Source organism: Mesoplodon bidens (assembly GCF_964165515.1).
Source record: "Mesoplodon bidens genome assembly, chromosome: 7".
NCBI lineage: Eukaryota > Metazoa > Chordata > Mammalia > Artiodactyla > Ziphiidae > Mesoplodon > Mesoplodon bidens.
The window spans coordinates 110520046-110533202 of NC_138164.1; the positions used below are offsets into that span (position 1 = coordinate 110520046).

The following is a 13157-nucleotide window of genomic DNA, read 5'->3' on the forward strand; positions in this document are numbered from 1 at the left end:
CTAGGGCTTCCCTGGTGGCACAGTGGTTGAGAATCTGCCTGCTAATGCAGGGGACACGGGTTCGAGCCCTGGTCCAGGAAGATCCCACATGCCGCAGAGCAACTGGACCCATGAGCCACAATTACTGAGCCTGCACGTCTGGAGCCTGTGCTCTGCAACGGGAGAGGCCGCGACAGTGAGAGGCCCACACACCGCGATGAAGAGTGGCCCCCGCTTGCCACAGCTAGAGAAACGAATACCCAACACAGCCAAAAATAAATAAATACAAAAAAAAAATTTCTAGAGGACACATTTTATTGCAGAATATTATCACTGCCAGTTATGAATACCCTACTTGCTTTTCTGCTCAAAATACACGTTTCCCCATATCATCATAACTATTGTATTCACTTTAGCCAAAGTCTAATCCCAGTTTAAATTGTGAATTTAAATGAACATGTACTATGAAGTCAAAGTGAGAATCTGACAGGTCCTTTGTTCTGGCTCAGCCTTTTCCTGATGCAGGGTTCTCTCTGTGGGGCTTACTTCTATCACTACTAACCTGGGTTTGCTGGCCTATAAAAGGGAAAAAGCAGCTCTGGTTATTTAGAGAGAAGCAGCTGACTACCAGGTATAGCATATTTATCAATGTCTGAAGATGCTGGCTCACTTATCTCCACTTATTGCTGCAGCCATACTACTTATCTCACTAAATCCTTCCTTGTACATCTAAATTTCAGATATCTATTCTGTCACTGAAGTTTGTGGTTTGAGCACAACTGAAAAAGAACCAGAAGACATTGGTGGTAAATAACAGTCACACAAATACAAAAAGATGCTTAAGTGTTAGAAACGTTTATTTGTCAAAATATTAAAAAAAAAAGGGGGGGGGGAGAAGTGGAGTAAAACAAGGCTAAATTTCAGCTAATGCTGTACCATGATCACAGGTCAGACATAAAAAAAAAACAAAGAAAACAACAACAACCAAAACCCCAATGGTCCTAGCAATTTCAGAAGATTAGCTTCAATGTTAAGAGTCCAGAGCTAACAGAGAAGAGTAAAAGGCTGCTTGCCACTACATGGTCATTTTAAAGGGAAAGGAGATGTTGCAGGTAGACAGGGAGAAGGGTTCAACTCCTAAGGAAAGCAAGATAAGAGGGATTCCACTGTACAGGAAAAAGGGGATGCCAGCATAATCCTTACCTAGGGCTGCTCAGAGGCTGAGAACATAAGGAATAGAGTGAAAGGCTACAGAGACTAGTATCAGGAAGAAAGAAAAGTCAACTTAGAAGAATTAAATTAAGAAAGAAAACATAGTTGGTCACAAACTCCTTTGTTTACTGAAACATGAAGCAATGGAAACATCCCGGCAAAGGGGACCGCGCGGAGCAAGTTCTCATATATGACCGCAGCCCGAGGGTTCAGTCCGCAATTATCCTACCTGAAAGAGAGCACAACACAAGAGGCTTACACAATGCCTGGAGAGCAGCTTGGCTCCGAGCACAAGGGCCCCGGTCCTGTCCTGTATTCCAGGGGGAAAAAAAAGAACAGAACAGAACAAAACCAAGTCAGACCGGATCAAACTTACAACTCATTTAATTACCTAGGAGTCTACTATGGCTACATATAGGAATTTACTTTTAGCTATATACAGAACAAGAAGCAGTCTATCAGGAAGACTGCTGTGTTGGTGATAAACATATCTTTCTCACTTTCTCACCAATCTTTGAGGCAAGACTACTTCTGTGATACAAGGCTACTGTCGCTGCAACAAAAGGCATACAGATATTATCAAGAACCATAATTTATCCAGAACAATCAGAAGATGCCAAGATCTCAAATATGGGCAGCTGCACTCTTCTAAATTTGTCTCAGTTTTAATCTTTCATAGTGAACACATTTTCAGAAATGACAATCACAAAGGGTATCAAGGAGTGGTTCATTCATCCTCCAACATATCTGCATATCATACTGTCACAGATTTAGAGCCATAATTCCAGTAGTTCCTTTAATTGACCAGATCTCCCTTACCAACTCAAAAGAAGAAATCCTAAATTCTCTAATCCTTCCAACTGATGATGGGAACTCCAGAGACCAATGGCTGGGGGAAAAAAAAAGTTAACTCACACCAAGTTCCTCTACTTATTACAGACAAAGGGCCAAATCTTGGTCTTGATCTGTGCCAATCGACTTCAAAAGTTGTGACGTTCTTGAATCAGTTCTGCTAGGGTGAGACCCGAATTTGGATCCCCAACAGTTCTGGAGTATTTCATCCTGGCAGCCTCATTAACATCAGGCTCCTGGGACTGCAACCAACTCAAGGTTATTCAGTCCATTTGAGGTTCACACCTGGAAGGTAAGTTTCTTTAAAAGTCATCACTAAAAAGAGGTTAGTTGAACAACCACTGCTCGCAGTCAAAAATCACTTTAAAATACCTTAGCAATACCCTTTAAAGACCACGATATACACTAATTTAATATTTAACTTTGGAACATATTTGAGAGAAATACAAGTTATCCGATAGAAGATACCACCTTACTTTAGAGGCATATCCTACTTCATGGCAGATCCAGCAGCAATGAAAGTAAAAATTAATGGCAAACTACACTAGTTGTAAGACTGTCCTCTTCATGCACGTGAACACACACTACACAGCGGTCTCAGGGGATCCGTCTTGTCATGGTCATATAGGACATAACTTATCACAGGTTCACATCATACTTGCTTCCCACTACGTAAAAGGGCAAATTCCTGTCACTTGGTTTTCTTCTACACATATACCAAAGGGGTACTCAGGAACCCTGAAAACTCAGTGGTAACTCAGTTTAACTTTGCTATGAGGCCTCCAGTTCTACTGATGCTCAATTTCAAGGTACAAGGAAAACCATGAGAATAGAAAGTTATGATGCAATTTCCACTCAGATGAAGAGATTTATCAATCTCTAGATACTCCTAGTTAGTCTTGACATTCGAACATCTTTGCTATACATTTTCTGAAGTAGGAAAAATTGCAAGGTTACCACCAATGGGACTTACACACATCAGAAAATTACCTGTTTTATCTAGCTCCTTAAATGTTCCTCTCAAACAAAAAAAACCAAACTTTGCTGGAAGAAATGGGAAGTGTCAGGCTCTAAATGACAGCATCGTAAGCCATGCAGAAATACGGCTTAAGTGCCCACACAGAACGCGATGCTCTGGGTTACTAACCAGGAAGGGACTCCACGGGACAATGGCATCAAAACGTTCTGCTTTCAGGCAAGTATCCTGGAACTAAACACCTAGAACTTAGAGGATTTTATTTGGCTTACAGATATGTTAGAAGAGTTTCCTCTGATAAAGGGTCATGACCGAAGTAATAGTTTTATTAGCAAATTGGAAGTCTGAAGTTATTATACCTTGAATTCTCACTGGTGACATTCATTATTAACTCCTGAACCTGTACTCTTCAGCATACACTACAGTGACTTTTGTGGTGGAAAGAGAAAGTGGTTTTGGACTCAGGCACGCCTGAGTTGGAATTCTGGCTCTACCTCTCAATTACCAGATGACTTTAGGCAAAGTACTTAACCCCTCTGAGCCTTAGTTCCCTTCTCCATAAAAGAAAAGATCTCAAAGGCCAGCTGTATAATTAAATGATATAATGTACAAAGAGGGCACTCAACAAGTGTTAGTTCTCTTAACTATGTCTCTGTAACCCAGATCCGCTTACACTTGATTAAAGAACAATATTCTCACTAACAAACCGAGTTGCTGTTGTTCTCTCAGAAGGAACAAGTTGGTTGGTTGGAGTTGTAAACTAAAACCTCGACAGGCCAAATGTTAGAGAACATTGGCCTAAGTTAGAGAAATATTTCAGACTAACATGCAATTTATACCTTTTGGATACTGTTCTTACAGCAAACAGGTGGCTTTAGCCTCCTCTATGTGGCACAGGTCTCCCTCCTAGGGAACTAAATGTAATCTCTTAACCACACCCACCCCACTCTCACCTCCAGTTTTTAAAAGGCTGAGTACCGTGCTCGGTCCGCATACTGCTCCCGCTCATACCGGGCCATGTCATACAGAGAATTCCGTGCAGCTGCTGAAGCCTGAGACAGCTCACTCTCTGGCCCATAACCGTAGCCCTCTCCGACTGCGGGGAGCACAGCTGCAGCACGACGCAGCGGGCTCCTGTCCCGTCCATAATAGGAGGAAGAGGTGGCAGCGGCAGCAGCCATAGCAGCTGAGGTGGCGGCAGCGCCTGAGTTTGGCAACAGGTGTCTGTCGTAGGGATCGACGGACGTGGAGGTGAGGTGACTGGTCACAGCTGTGCTCTGGACTGGAGGCAGATGGGACAGGGTCTGCTCTGCGTAGTTGTACGCGGAAGCTGCTGCTGCTGCTGCCACTGCCTCGTAAGAACGGACCCGGTAACGCTTATAGTAGTCGAGCGCTCCATACGCGTCGTTGTAATACATGGATTCCCCGTAGCCCATGGCGTAAGGTGTGCGCACTGCTCCATACTGTTCGTTATACTGCTCGGTAAAGTCCGCCACACGACCCGTACGATCTACCGGACACTCTTTGGACCAGTGCCCCTCTTTCCCGCACCGATAGCAGCCGCTCTGGTCTCCCATCCCGGGCGCAGTCCTAAGCCGGCTGGTAGACAACTGCACGTGCATTCGTTTGCCTTGAGAAAATAGACGTAAGAAGGTTTATTATAACTCATTGACGTTCTTTATCCTCCCCAAAATGAAAGTTAACTAGTTGGCAAAAGACACACAAACATACGCACTCCTGCAACCTTATTTCAGCAATCCCCTCCAAAAGAAGCTGAAGTTTTAACAGATGAGAGCTAGAAAATTTGAGTTCTCAGAAACCAGTCAATACTTTCTACTTACACCAGTAGATTGGGATTCCCTACTTCCGTCTCCACGACTTTCTTCTCCAACACAGAAATTGAGAAAGTTTCCACTTTTCACTAAGACTATTATTAATTCTAACCATTCAAAACCTGACAGTTTTTCCAAATCAAAAGCCAACAAAACCTCAGTTATGCCAGAGGAAAGCATCCTACCTCTCACTGATTTACTCAGGGCCACATAAGGCCTGAGCATTTACTGTAGCTTAAAAACCACAGCAATATGCTGTCCATCTTGTTTCCTCCAGCCATTTTTGCAGGTGTCACCAGAAGGCTATGTTGGGTACACAAATCATACCTGGCTCATCATCTGCTTCAACTCTAGTACCTCTAAGAGTTTGTTATAAGACCCTCCACATTTCAACCCCACCCCCACTTTTTTCAGCAAGGGTGAACCCATGCCTACTGTGGAAAAGAAAACTACTTGACCTAGGCCTGTCAACAGCTAGAATTAGATCTTGAAGCAGTACTGGTTTCTTAGGGACAGCCTGCTTCCATGTAATGGAATGATCGGCATTTCATCCTGCTACGTAGTGTACAATTCTTTACAGGGGATTATCTACTTGTCAGAAAAACGCAGCATTTGCCTAAAGGCTTCTGGGCGCCCATACAAACAAGCCACATCCATACTTCCAGAAAATGACCAGGACGAGGAACAGCTAAGAGAAGAAACAATCTTTGCCCTGGCCGTGTGTACCATCAAGCCCAGGGACCCTTACTAATGAAAGCATCCAAGGTCTTTAAAAGCAGTTTGAGAAAAGGCATATTCTTGGCAGCATTTAGTGCCAAACTGCCTAAGACTTTGGAGATCAAGTCAATGCTTTACAAATTGTAGCCAAGAGGCAGCCAGTCCAGACGTAGAGAACATCACTCTAAAGGGCGGCTCAGAACAAATCCCCCCTCCACTATCAGTAAGTTGCTCTCTCTTTAACAGACCTTGTTCTGGAGGCAGCTATGCGATAGGAGGCCTCATGCTCCACCATCCTGTTGGAAACAGCCCGATTCAGGACGGCGGCCAGAACAGCGCCAGGCACTGACCCTGAGAGGGGAGCGGGCTAGTGCCGTAACATCGCGTTAGTCAAGCTCAGTGCTGCCCAAGGTCCAACATTCCTACCACCCCAGTTTCTAGCAGTTGCCGCCTCAAACTTAAAACCCTTTCTTTAGCAGAAACAAAGGTGCTCAGGTTTTTACTTCCAGCTGCTAGTAGAGAGGCAGCATCCACCATCGACACTGATACCGTCAACAGATACCAAACGGCAGTAATTCTCTGAAAGCAGCAGTTAGCCATCCCAGTGTTTTCAGAGATTTAGATATTCCCATTCTTAGAAGTTATTATGGGCCAAATGCTAACTGTGCTTAGAACAGAAACACACGGATTTTTGCCCCAATTTATATCCCAAATGTAGAATTCCCTATAATTTAGACTGGAGGATTACAAGTTAACTCGGCTTTCAAACATGCATGGTGACATTAATCTGTGTGAAAGACACAAACTGTGCTCCAATTCTGAAGTCAGTGTAACAATGCCAATCTAAAAAGCAGCCAATCCAGAGAACTAGAGGTACATTTTTAAGGAAAATATTTAACTTGCTCCTTTATAGATTATGGGTCCATTTTTTTGAGAAATAAAACCCAGGTTTTTTTGTCCCCACCTTGATGTTTCTATTAATACATACAGTCTTCACCACTGATTTAGAGCAGAACTCAGAAGTTTATAAACATCTGTGGCAAAATCTACCTCTGTAGTAGCTGTGAAAAGGACTCAGATAAAAAAATTTTTTACCTAGAACTAAAAGATCTGCAACAGAAGTGACAGGTTTTTTTCACATAATCTTTCCAGAGGTTGTAACTAGGCTTTTAATTTAAATCCCCTAAAGCAGCGGTTCCCAACCTTTTTGGCACCAGGGACCTTTTTTGTGGAAGACAATTTTTCCAAAGACCAGGGTGATGGGGGGGGGAGGGGTTTGGATGATTCAAGCTCACTGCATTTATTGTGCACTTTATTTCTGTTATTATTACATCAGCTCCAACTCCGATCATCAGGCATTAATTAGATACCAGGGGTTGGGGGCCCCTGCCCTAAAGTTCTTATAATTGAAATATACTGTGCTTCTCTATTACCTTAAGGAACCAGGGTAAAGAAAATTGAAAGAAGATTAAATTCTACCACTCTACTACACTTTGGCTTTGGAGAGGCCAAAAGCGTAAAGATTTTCTGAGATCTCCAAAAAATTACTGAGATGTGTTGCCAACATTTCCCAGAAAACCAGCCCCCGCAAAAGTGTTTTGTTTTGAAACAAAGAGGCGGGCAACTTGGGGTCCTCATTGCTGAGCTCCTATCAAGGGATATAGCAGATATACAACTGTACTCCAATTTAATGCTTGTTTACATATTGGGGGAAAAACGAAACATCTGAACTCTTACATATCATTCCCAATTCAGCTGCCTGAGTTTTTACTCAGGAATAGCTTCTTTAGGGTCTTCCAATGCAAACTTGTTTGCTAACTCAATAGTGGTTCAGTTCACTGCTGCCGGTGGAGAGGAAACATCCTGAAAGACCCAAGTAAACTCAGATTCTGCTGCTTTCATAAGTCATACAATGAGGAAGCCTATGGCAGCCATTAACACGTAAAGGCGCAAAAGATGCCCGAAGTGGCACTCTTAAGAGACCCCCTTCATTAGGAGATGACTGAAAAGGCTTTATGGAAAAATGTGACAAATTGGTATTTAGATTGTATTTTCTGTAAAACTGCAACTTATTATCCAATGCTAAACTTTCTCTTGTCATCTGGAAAAAAAACAGAGCTGGTTATAAAAATGTCTGTACGTACGTACCGTACGCCGTTGAGTGCTTTTTCCAGGGGACCAGGCTAAGAACATGAAAACCAAATAAAGGAACCTTTTCTTCCAATAAAGACATTAAAAAAAAAAAAATCTCATGGATCATTGCGTTACTCAGATATCCGCTTCCTGAAGTAATTAAACTCACTATATTATATTATTGTTCTTTTTTTAAATTTTTTTATTTTTTTGCGGTACGCGGGCCTCTCACTCCTGTGGCCTCTCCTGTTGCGGAGCACAGGCTCCAGACGCGCAGGCTCAGCGGCCATGGCTCACAGGCCCAGCCACTCTACGGCACATGGGATCTTCCCGGATCGGGGCACGAACCTGTATCCCCTGCATCAGCAGGCGGACTCTCAACCACTGTGCCACCAGGGAAGCCCCTAAACTCACTATATTAAAACAAACATTCCTTTCAAGTCCACTCCCCCCAATTAACTGGTTTCCATATACTTATTTTGGCCCCTACCCTTTTATTCAATTGCATATTAAAAAGGCAAGAACATGCAGTATTAACTAGAATACCTCTGCACTTTGTACCTGACTTTAACTGCACTTTTTACATTTTGCTCGTTACTTGTCAAGAGAGAACCCCCATTTCCCCAACACTGTCCATTCACGATCCCCTCCCTCATCAAATGAAAATAATTAAGAATATTTTTAAAGCTGTCTGAAGTGCAACAGCTAATAATGAAAGCCAACTATTACATTCTAAGTAAGTTTCTAACCGTAACAGAAACGCTCATTGTTGCAAACACCACTCACCTTTCATCATAGAGTGCTTTTACTGTCAAAACATTTTCACATCTTATTACCTCATTCTAGCCTCACTACCATCCTGTGAAGGAGGTACGGCAGGGATCATTAATTCTATTTTATAAGTGGGGAGAGTGAAGCACTGAGAGGTTAAAACACTTGTCCAAAGTCATACGACAAGTGAATGGTAGAAAGTATCTACAACTTTTGCCCTGTGCTTTAAAGAGTAGCTAAAGGCCAAGACAACACTGGCTGAGGCCAGAGATATCTGACGCACCATTTGTAATCTACTATTTGCAAACTTTCTTACCCTTTTCTGGTCAATTTTTCCTCTTCTCCATTTCTTTTCTGTTTTCTAGGTTTAGTAGAGGACCCTTAAGTACTTCTTAACAACCCTTTTAGTAGCACTCAGAGAAAAAATGGTCTTAATTTATGAACCTGGAGAGTGGCTATAAACGCGTGGTCCAAGATGATAGGGTCAACAAAAAACTTGCAGAACAGCGCTGTACAACAGAACTTTCTGTGACGATGGAAACGTTCCATACCTGCACTAACACACTAACCACTAGCCTCATACGACTTCTGAGTGCTTGAAATGTGTGCAGCACAACTGAGAAACTGAATTTTAAAATTTATTTAACTTCACTTTAATAGCCACATGTGGCTAGTGGCTACCATATTAGCACAGTCCTAGAGAGTCTTCAGTCAACCTCTTGTGGTATTAATGACAACATATGTACGTTTATTAATGACATAAATAATTCGATACAACACCCTTACTGGAATCTCCTCAGAAGCAGGACCGTAATTCCCATTCAACCTAACATTTTTAGAAACTTCCTTTTTTCCCCTTAGGGTTAAATAATAGTAGGTGGAGCAGAATAGTCCATGGCATGGCTTTTGGCTCTGCTTGTATAGTTCACACCGAACAAACCTGAGTAGTCAAAAGATACTCCCCCAAATCCAGATTCACCACCCAGATTTTAATATAGGGATTCTTCGAGATGTCTTCATCGTTCTTTCCCACCACAGCCCATCACCCAAGGCAGTAAAGAGTATAAACCCTAAGCATTTAAACCCTCAAATATAAGGCTTCCTTGTCATAACAGAAAAAGCAGGTAACCCCCAGACCTTTATCTTCCCTTCTCCCATGAGATACTCATTTGCCCAGGCAGATTAAACTTCCAACAGCACCCAAATGAATGATGGCCTGCAGGATAAAGTAACCCACCGTTTGCGATTCTACAAAGTTGTTGAGGAACATCTCGACAAATCTGAAAAGAAGTGTCTGCTTCTCCAAGAGTAAGCTGTGCTTAAGCGTGGTAAACATACAATCTTTCTATCATTTCCGGCTAAAACGGAATGGAAGAAACCACCCTGCCAGCCCCATGGTCCTGTGTACTTGCCTCTGTCTAGAGCTAGACCCCACTCAGTTTTGCCACCCAGACCCCAGAGCAGTTCACCTTGAAACTCTGTGTTGTCAAGGCCCCTGATGGCCTCCACTGCATCCTCTGCCCGCTCCATGTGTACGAAAGCATAATCTTTCACGATGTCACATTCGATGACTGGACCATACTCCTCAAACTTGGCCCGAAGCTCTTGGTTGGTACAAGTAGGACTGATGTTGCCTACATGCAACTTGGTTGAAGCTTTGCTCTTATTCTTGCTGGCTTCCACGTTGATGTTCACCCCGTGCAGCTTGTAGTGGTGCAGGTTGCGTATGGCATCCTCGGCCGCCGTCTTGTCCTCTATGTGCACAAAGCCGTAGTTCTTAATGATGTCACACTCCAGCACCTTCCCATACTGCTCGAAGAGTGAGCGGATCTCCTGCTCTGTGGCCTCCCGGGGCAGGTTTCCGATGAACAGCTTCACCATCCTGACAAGAGCCTGGAAAAGAAGAAAGGAGATTTCCAAAAGTTAGGGGTGGAAGGAAAAATTTCAGTGCATTGCATCTTGGATTAATCCTCCAAAGTTCTTGGCACCATCAAGATCCTCACAGAGACGTCCATTATGTTTTCAACAGCGGGAGGAAAGGTTTACCCTTAAGGAGTAGTGTGAGTTGTGTGTGACACGCGAACAGGTCGGGTGTCAGCAGGCAGTGCACAGCCCATCATCTCCGTTAAATGAGGCGCATTTTAGGTAACAGGGTTAGCTGAAAATACTCTCTTTGGGGAGCAGGTAAGAGAAGAGTCCAAGCAGGGGGCAAGAGGCATATATCTTACTGCCCCTGGTAACAAGGTTTTGGAGGGAAATCTGTGTACCTCTCTTCCGTGCGGCATCACCTTTCAAGATACTCTAAGAATTAAAAGGCCCCCTTTGCCCCAACCTGGGACACCCACGCCCCAACGGCCCAACTCCAGTTCCTTCGCCCCAACAAAGACTCGACCCGACCTCTGCCCCGCCCCCTCCGGAAACCCGGCCCCGCCTCCTCCCGGTGTCTTCCCCGGACCTCCCGCAGCAAGAGGAGAAACCCTAACCCTGGGCCAACCCCGTCCGCCAGAGGCCGGCCCGGCCCTCTCTCAGGCTCCCCACACACCCACAAGAACCCCTCGCACCTCTGGGTGGCGGCAACGGCGGCGGCGGCTCCCGCGTCAGAGAGAACCCTACAAAATGGCGACGGCCGCTCGAGCCTCAGCGTGACCGGGCCCTTTCTCGCGCGCCAGCTCACGCACGCGCGAGTGCGCGCTGCCCCCCCCCACCCTCGCGGGAGCCGGACGACCAATCCCGCGGCCGCATACAAATGGCTGCCCCGGGCTCTGCTCCCAGCCGCCCCGATACGGGGGCGGGGCCCGCTGGTGACGGTGCTGCGGAGCGAAGGTCAGCCCGCCCCCTGGCCTGACTAGCCAATCACCACCTTGGAAGGTGGGCGGTCGTCGCTCAAGCGTCAGAAGGGCTCTGGGCGCAACCACTGACTTGGTGAAATCAGAAGCCCGGGAGAATCACTAAGCATCACAATGGATCGTGCTGTTGGGCCATGTGGGGGAGCGGGGGTGGGGGAGGAAGGCGGCTGCTGATGACAAAGGGTTATCTCACTGGGTCCCCTAAAAGGGGGTTTTCTTAGCGCCTGCCAGCCTCTATGGCAGTTTGGGACAACATTTTAGAAATAGAGGCGCGCCACATTTTAAGCCAACCTAGTCTTTTTTTGGTAGAGCTTTTATACATAATTTAAAAATTTTAAATTGCAAACACGTTATGCATTGGTGTGGAAAAGGAGAACCAAAGATGGCAGAGCTGAGATAGCTCTAAGAGGCATTCTATCCTAGCTGCACTTAATCAGTCAAGTTTTGTCACATATACATGAAGGCTGGTTTTCTCTCCCTAGCTAGAGAATTAAGCTCTAATTCTGTGTCCTTCACAGTTCCTGATCCGTGGTGAGCACACCAAAGGAGGCCCAGAGAGGTTTCTTGTTTTGGGGGTAGGCCAGGTCTCTATGTCCACACCAAGCTGCTGGAGGACTGGGCAACTGAGTCCCTGAGCACTTTCCGGCTTTCAAAATTCAGCTGTGGTCCAAGGGCACCTCCTGGTGGCAAAAAGGAAGTTATTGAGGTGGATTACTCTCTGTCGCCTTTGAACAAAGAATAGAAGTTTATGGAGATTGATGGACTGAGCTTATCTCCAAGTAGAGCATGCCAGGGTGGTTGTCAATCACCATTCCTATGTTTCTTTCACTGAATTCTTTGTTTCCCAGCAATTTCAGAAGAGGCACTGTCCTTCCAATTCTGATAACACTCACGCTTGTCTCCCACCCAATTCTATTTACCTCTCCCCTTTCCTTCTCCTCTTGGTCGTTTCCACTTTCTCTCTACACTCAGACTTTTAAAACATGTATAGGGACCTCCTTGCCCATTTCTGAAATAGCTTTCACTCATCTTCACTGTTATGGTTTTTTAAGTTGGGTTTCTTCCCTGTGTTCCAGGACAGACTTCCACAAATAGAGTCTGAACCTGCTGTCGCCCACCTTCATGCACTGTGTTTCGGGTTCTGTCCTCCTCTCCAATGCCCCAGGTTTTCTGAGGTCACCAAAACTAATGTCCTTTTAACAGTTTTCACCCTTCTAAAGTTTTCATTCATTCACCATCCTTTTCTCCTGTGTTTTTATGCTGTTCCTCCTCATAGCTCTGACTATACCATTACATCTCCTTCCCCCCATCTATTTCCCTGTTCTTATCTATTCCCTGTTACCTCCCTTCCCCTTCCCTCATAGGCAAACAGTAAATGAGTTTAGTGTGTATTATTTTGTTTCTTTGTGTTCTTGCAAGACATGTCTTTTTTAAAAATTGAAGTATAGTTGATTTACAATATTGTGTTAGTTTCTGGTATACGGCAAAGTGATTCAGTTTTATAAATGCGTATATTCTTTTTCATATTCTTTTCCATTATAGGTTATTACAGGCTATTGAATATAGTTCCCTGTGCTATACAGTAGAACCTTGTTGTTTATCTATTTTATATACAGTAGTTTGCATCTGCTAATCCCAAACTCCTAATTTATCCCTCCCCTACCTTCCCCTTTGGTAACCGTAAGTTTGTTTTCTACAAGACATGTCTTTTTAGTGCACATTTACTTTTTCCCTTTAAAAAAAGTTTTATTGTGGAAAATTTCAAAAAGGCACAAATAGAGAATATTATGCACTCCTGTGGACCCCTTACTCAGCATTGACAGTTATCAGCATTTTGCT

At 44.3% G+C, this 13157-nt stretch overlaps 1 protein-coding gene across 3 annotated transcripts; it reads right to left on the reverse strand.

Annotated features, from left to right (window-relative positions):
- Positions 1-818: 818 nt before the first annotated feature.
- Positions 819-11184, reverse strand: LOC308620695 (RNA-binding protein 4B). Of its 3 annotated transcripts, none has more exons than XM_081240594.1 (4): positions 11034-11184; positions 9942-10365; positions 3973-4649; positions 819-1420 (listed from the first exon to the last, which is right to left on the reverse strand). In XM_081240594.1, the coding sequence occupies exons 2-3, from the start codon at positions 10351-10353 to the stop codon at positions 3982-3984; spliced, it is 1080 nt and encodes a 359-aa protein (XP_081096720.1). In that variant the 5' UTR covers positions 10354-10365; positions 11034-11184; the 3' UTR covers positions 819-1420; positions 3973-3981. The 3 variants fall into 3 exon arrangements, with proteins under 3 accessions (XP_081096720.1, XP_081096719.1, XP_081096718.1); XM_081240593.1 differs by lacking the exon at positions 11034-11184 and adding an exon at positions 10740-10803 and having other exon boundaries at positions 819-2328; XM_081240592.1 differs by lacking the exon at positions 11034-11184 and adding an exon at positions 10740-10801.
- Positions 11185-13157: the final 1973 nt, after the last annotated feature.

Coding starts and splice junctions, on each gene's coding strand:
- LOC308620695 (XM_081240593.1), bottom strand. Junction 4,650..9,941: donor TGACAACACAGAGTTTCAAG/GTGAACTGCTCT, acceptor TATTTTCTCAAG/GCAAACGAATGCACGTGCAG.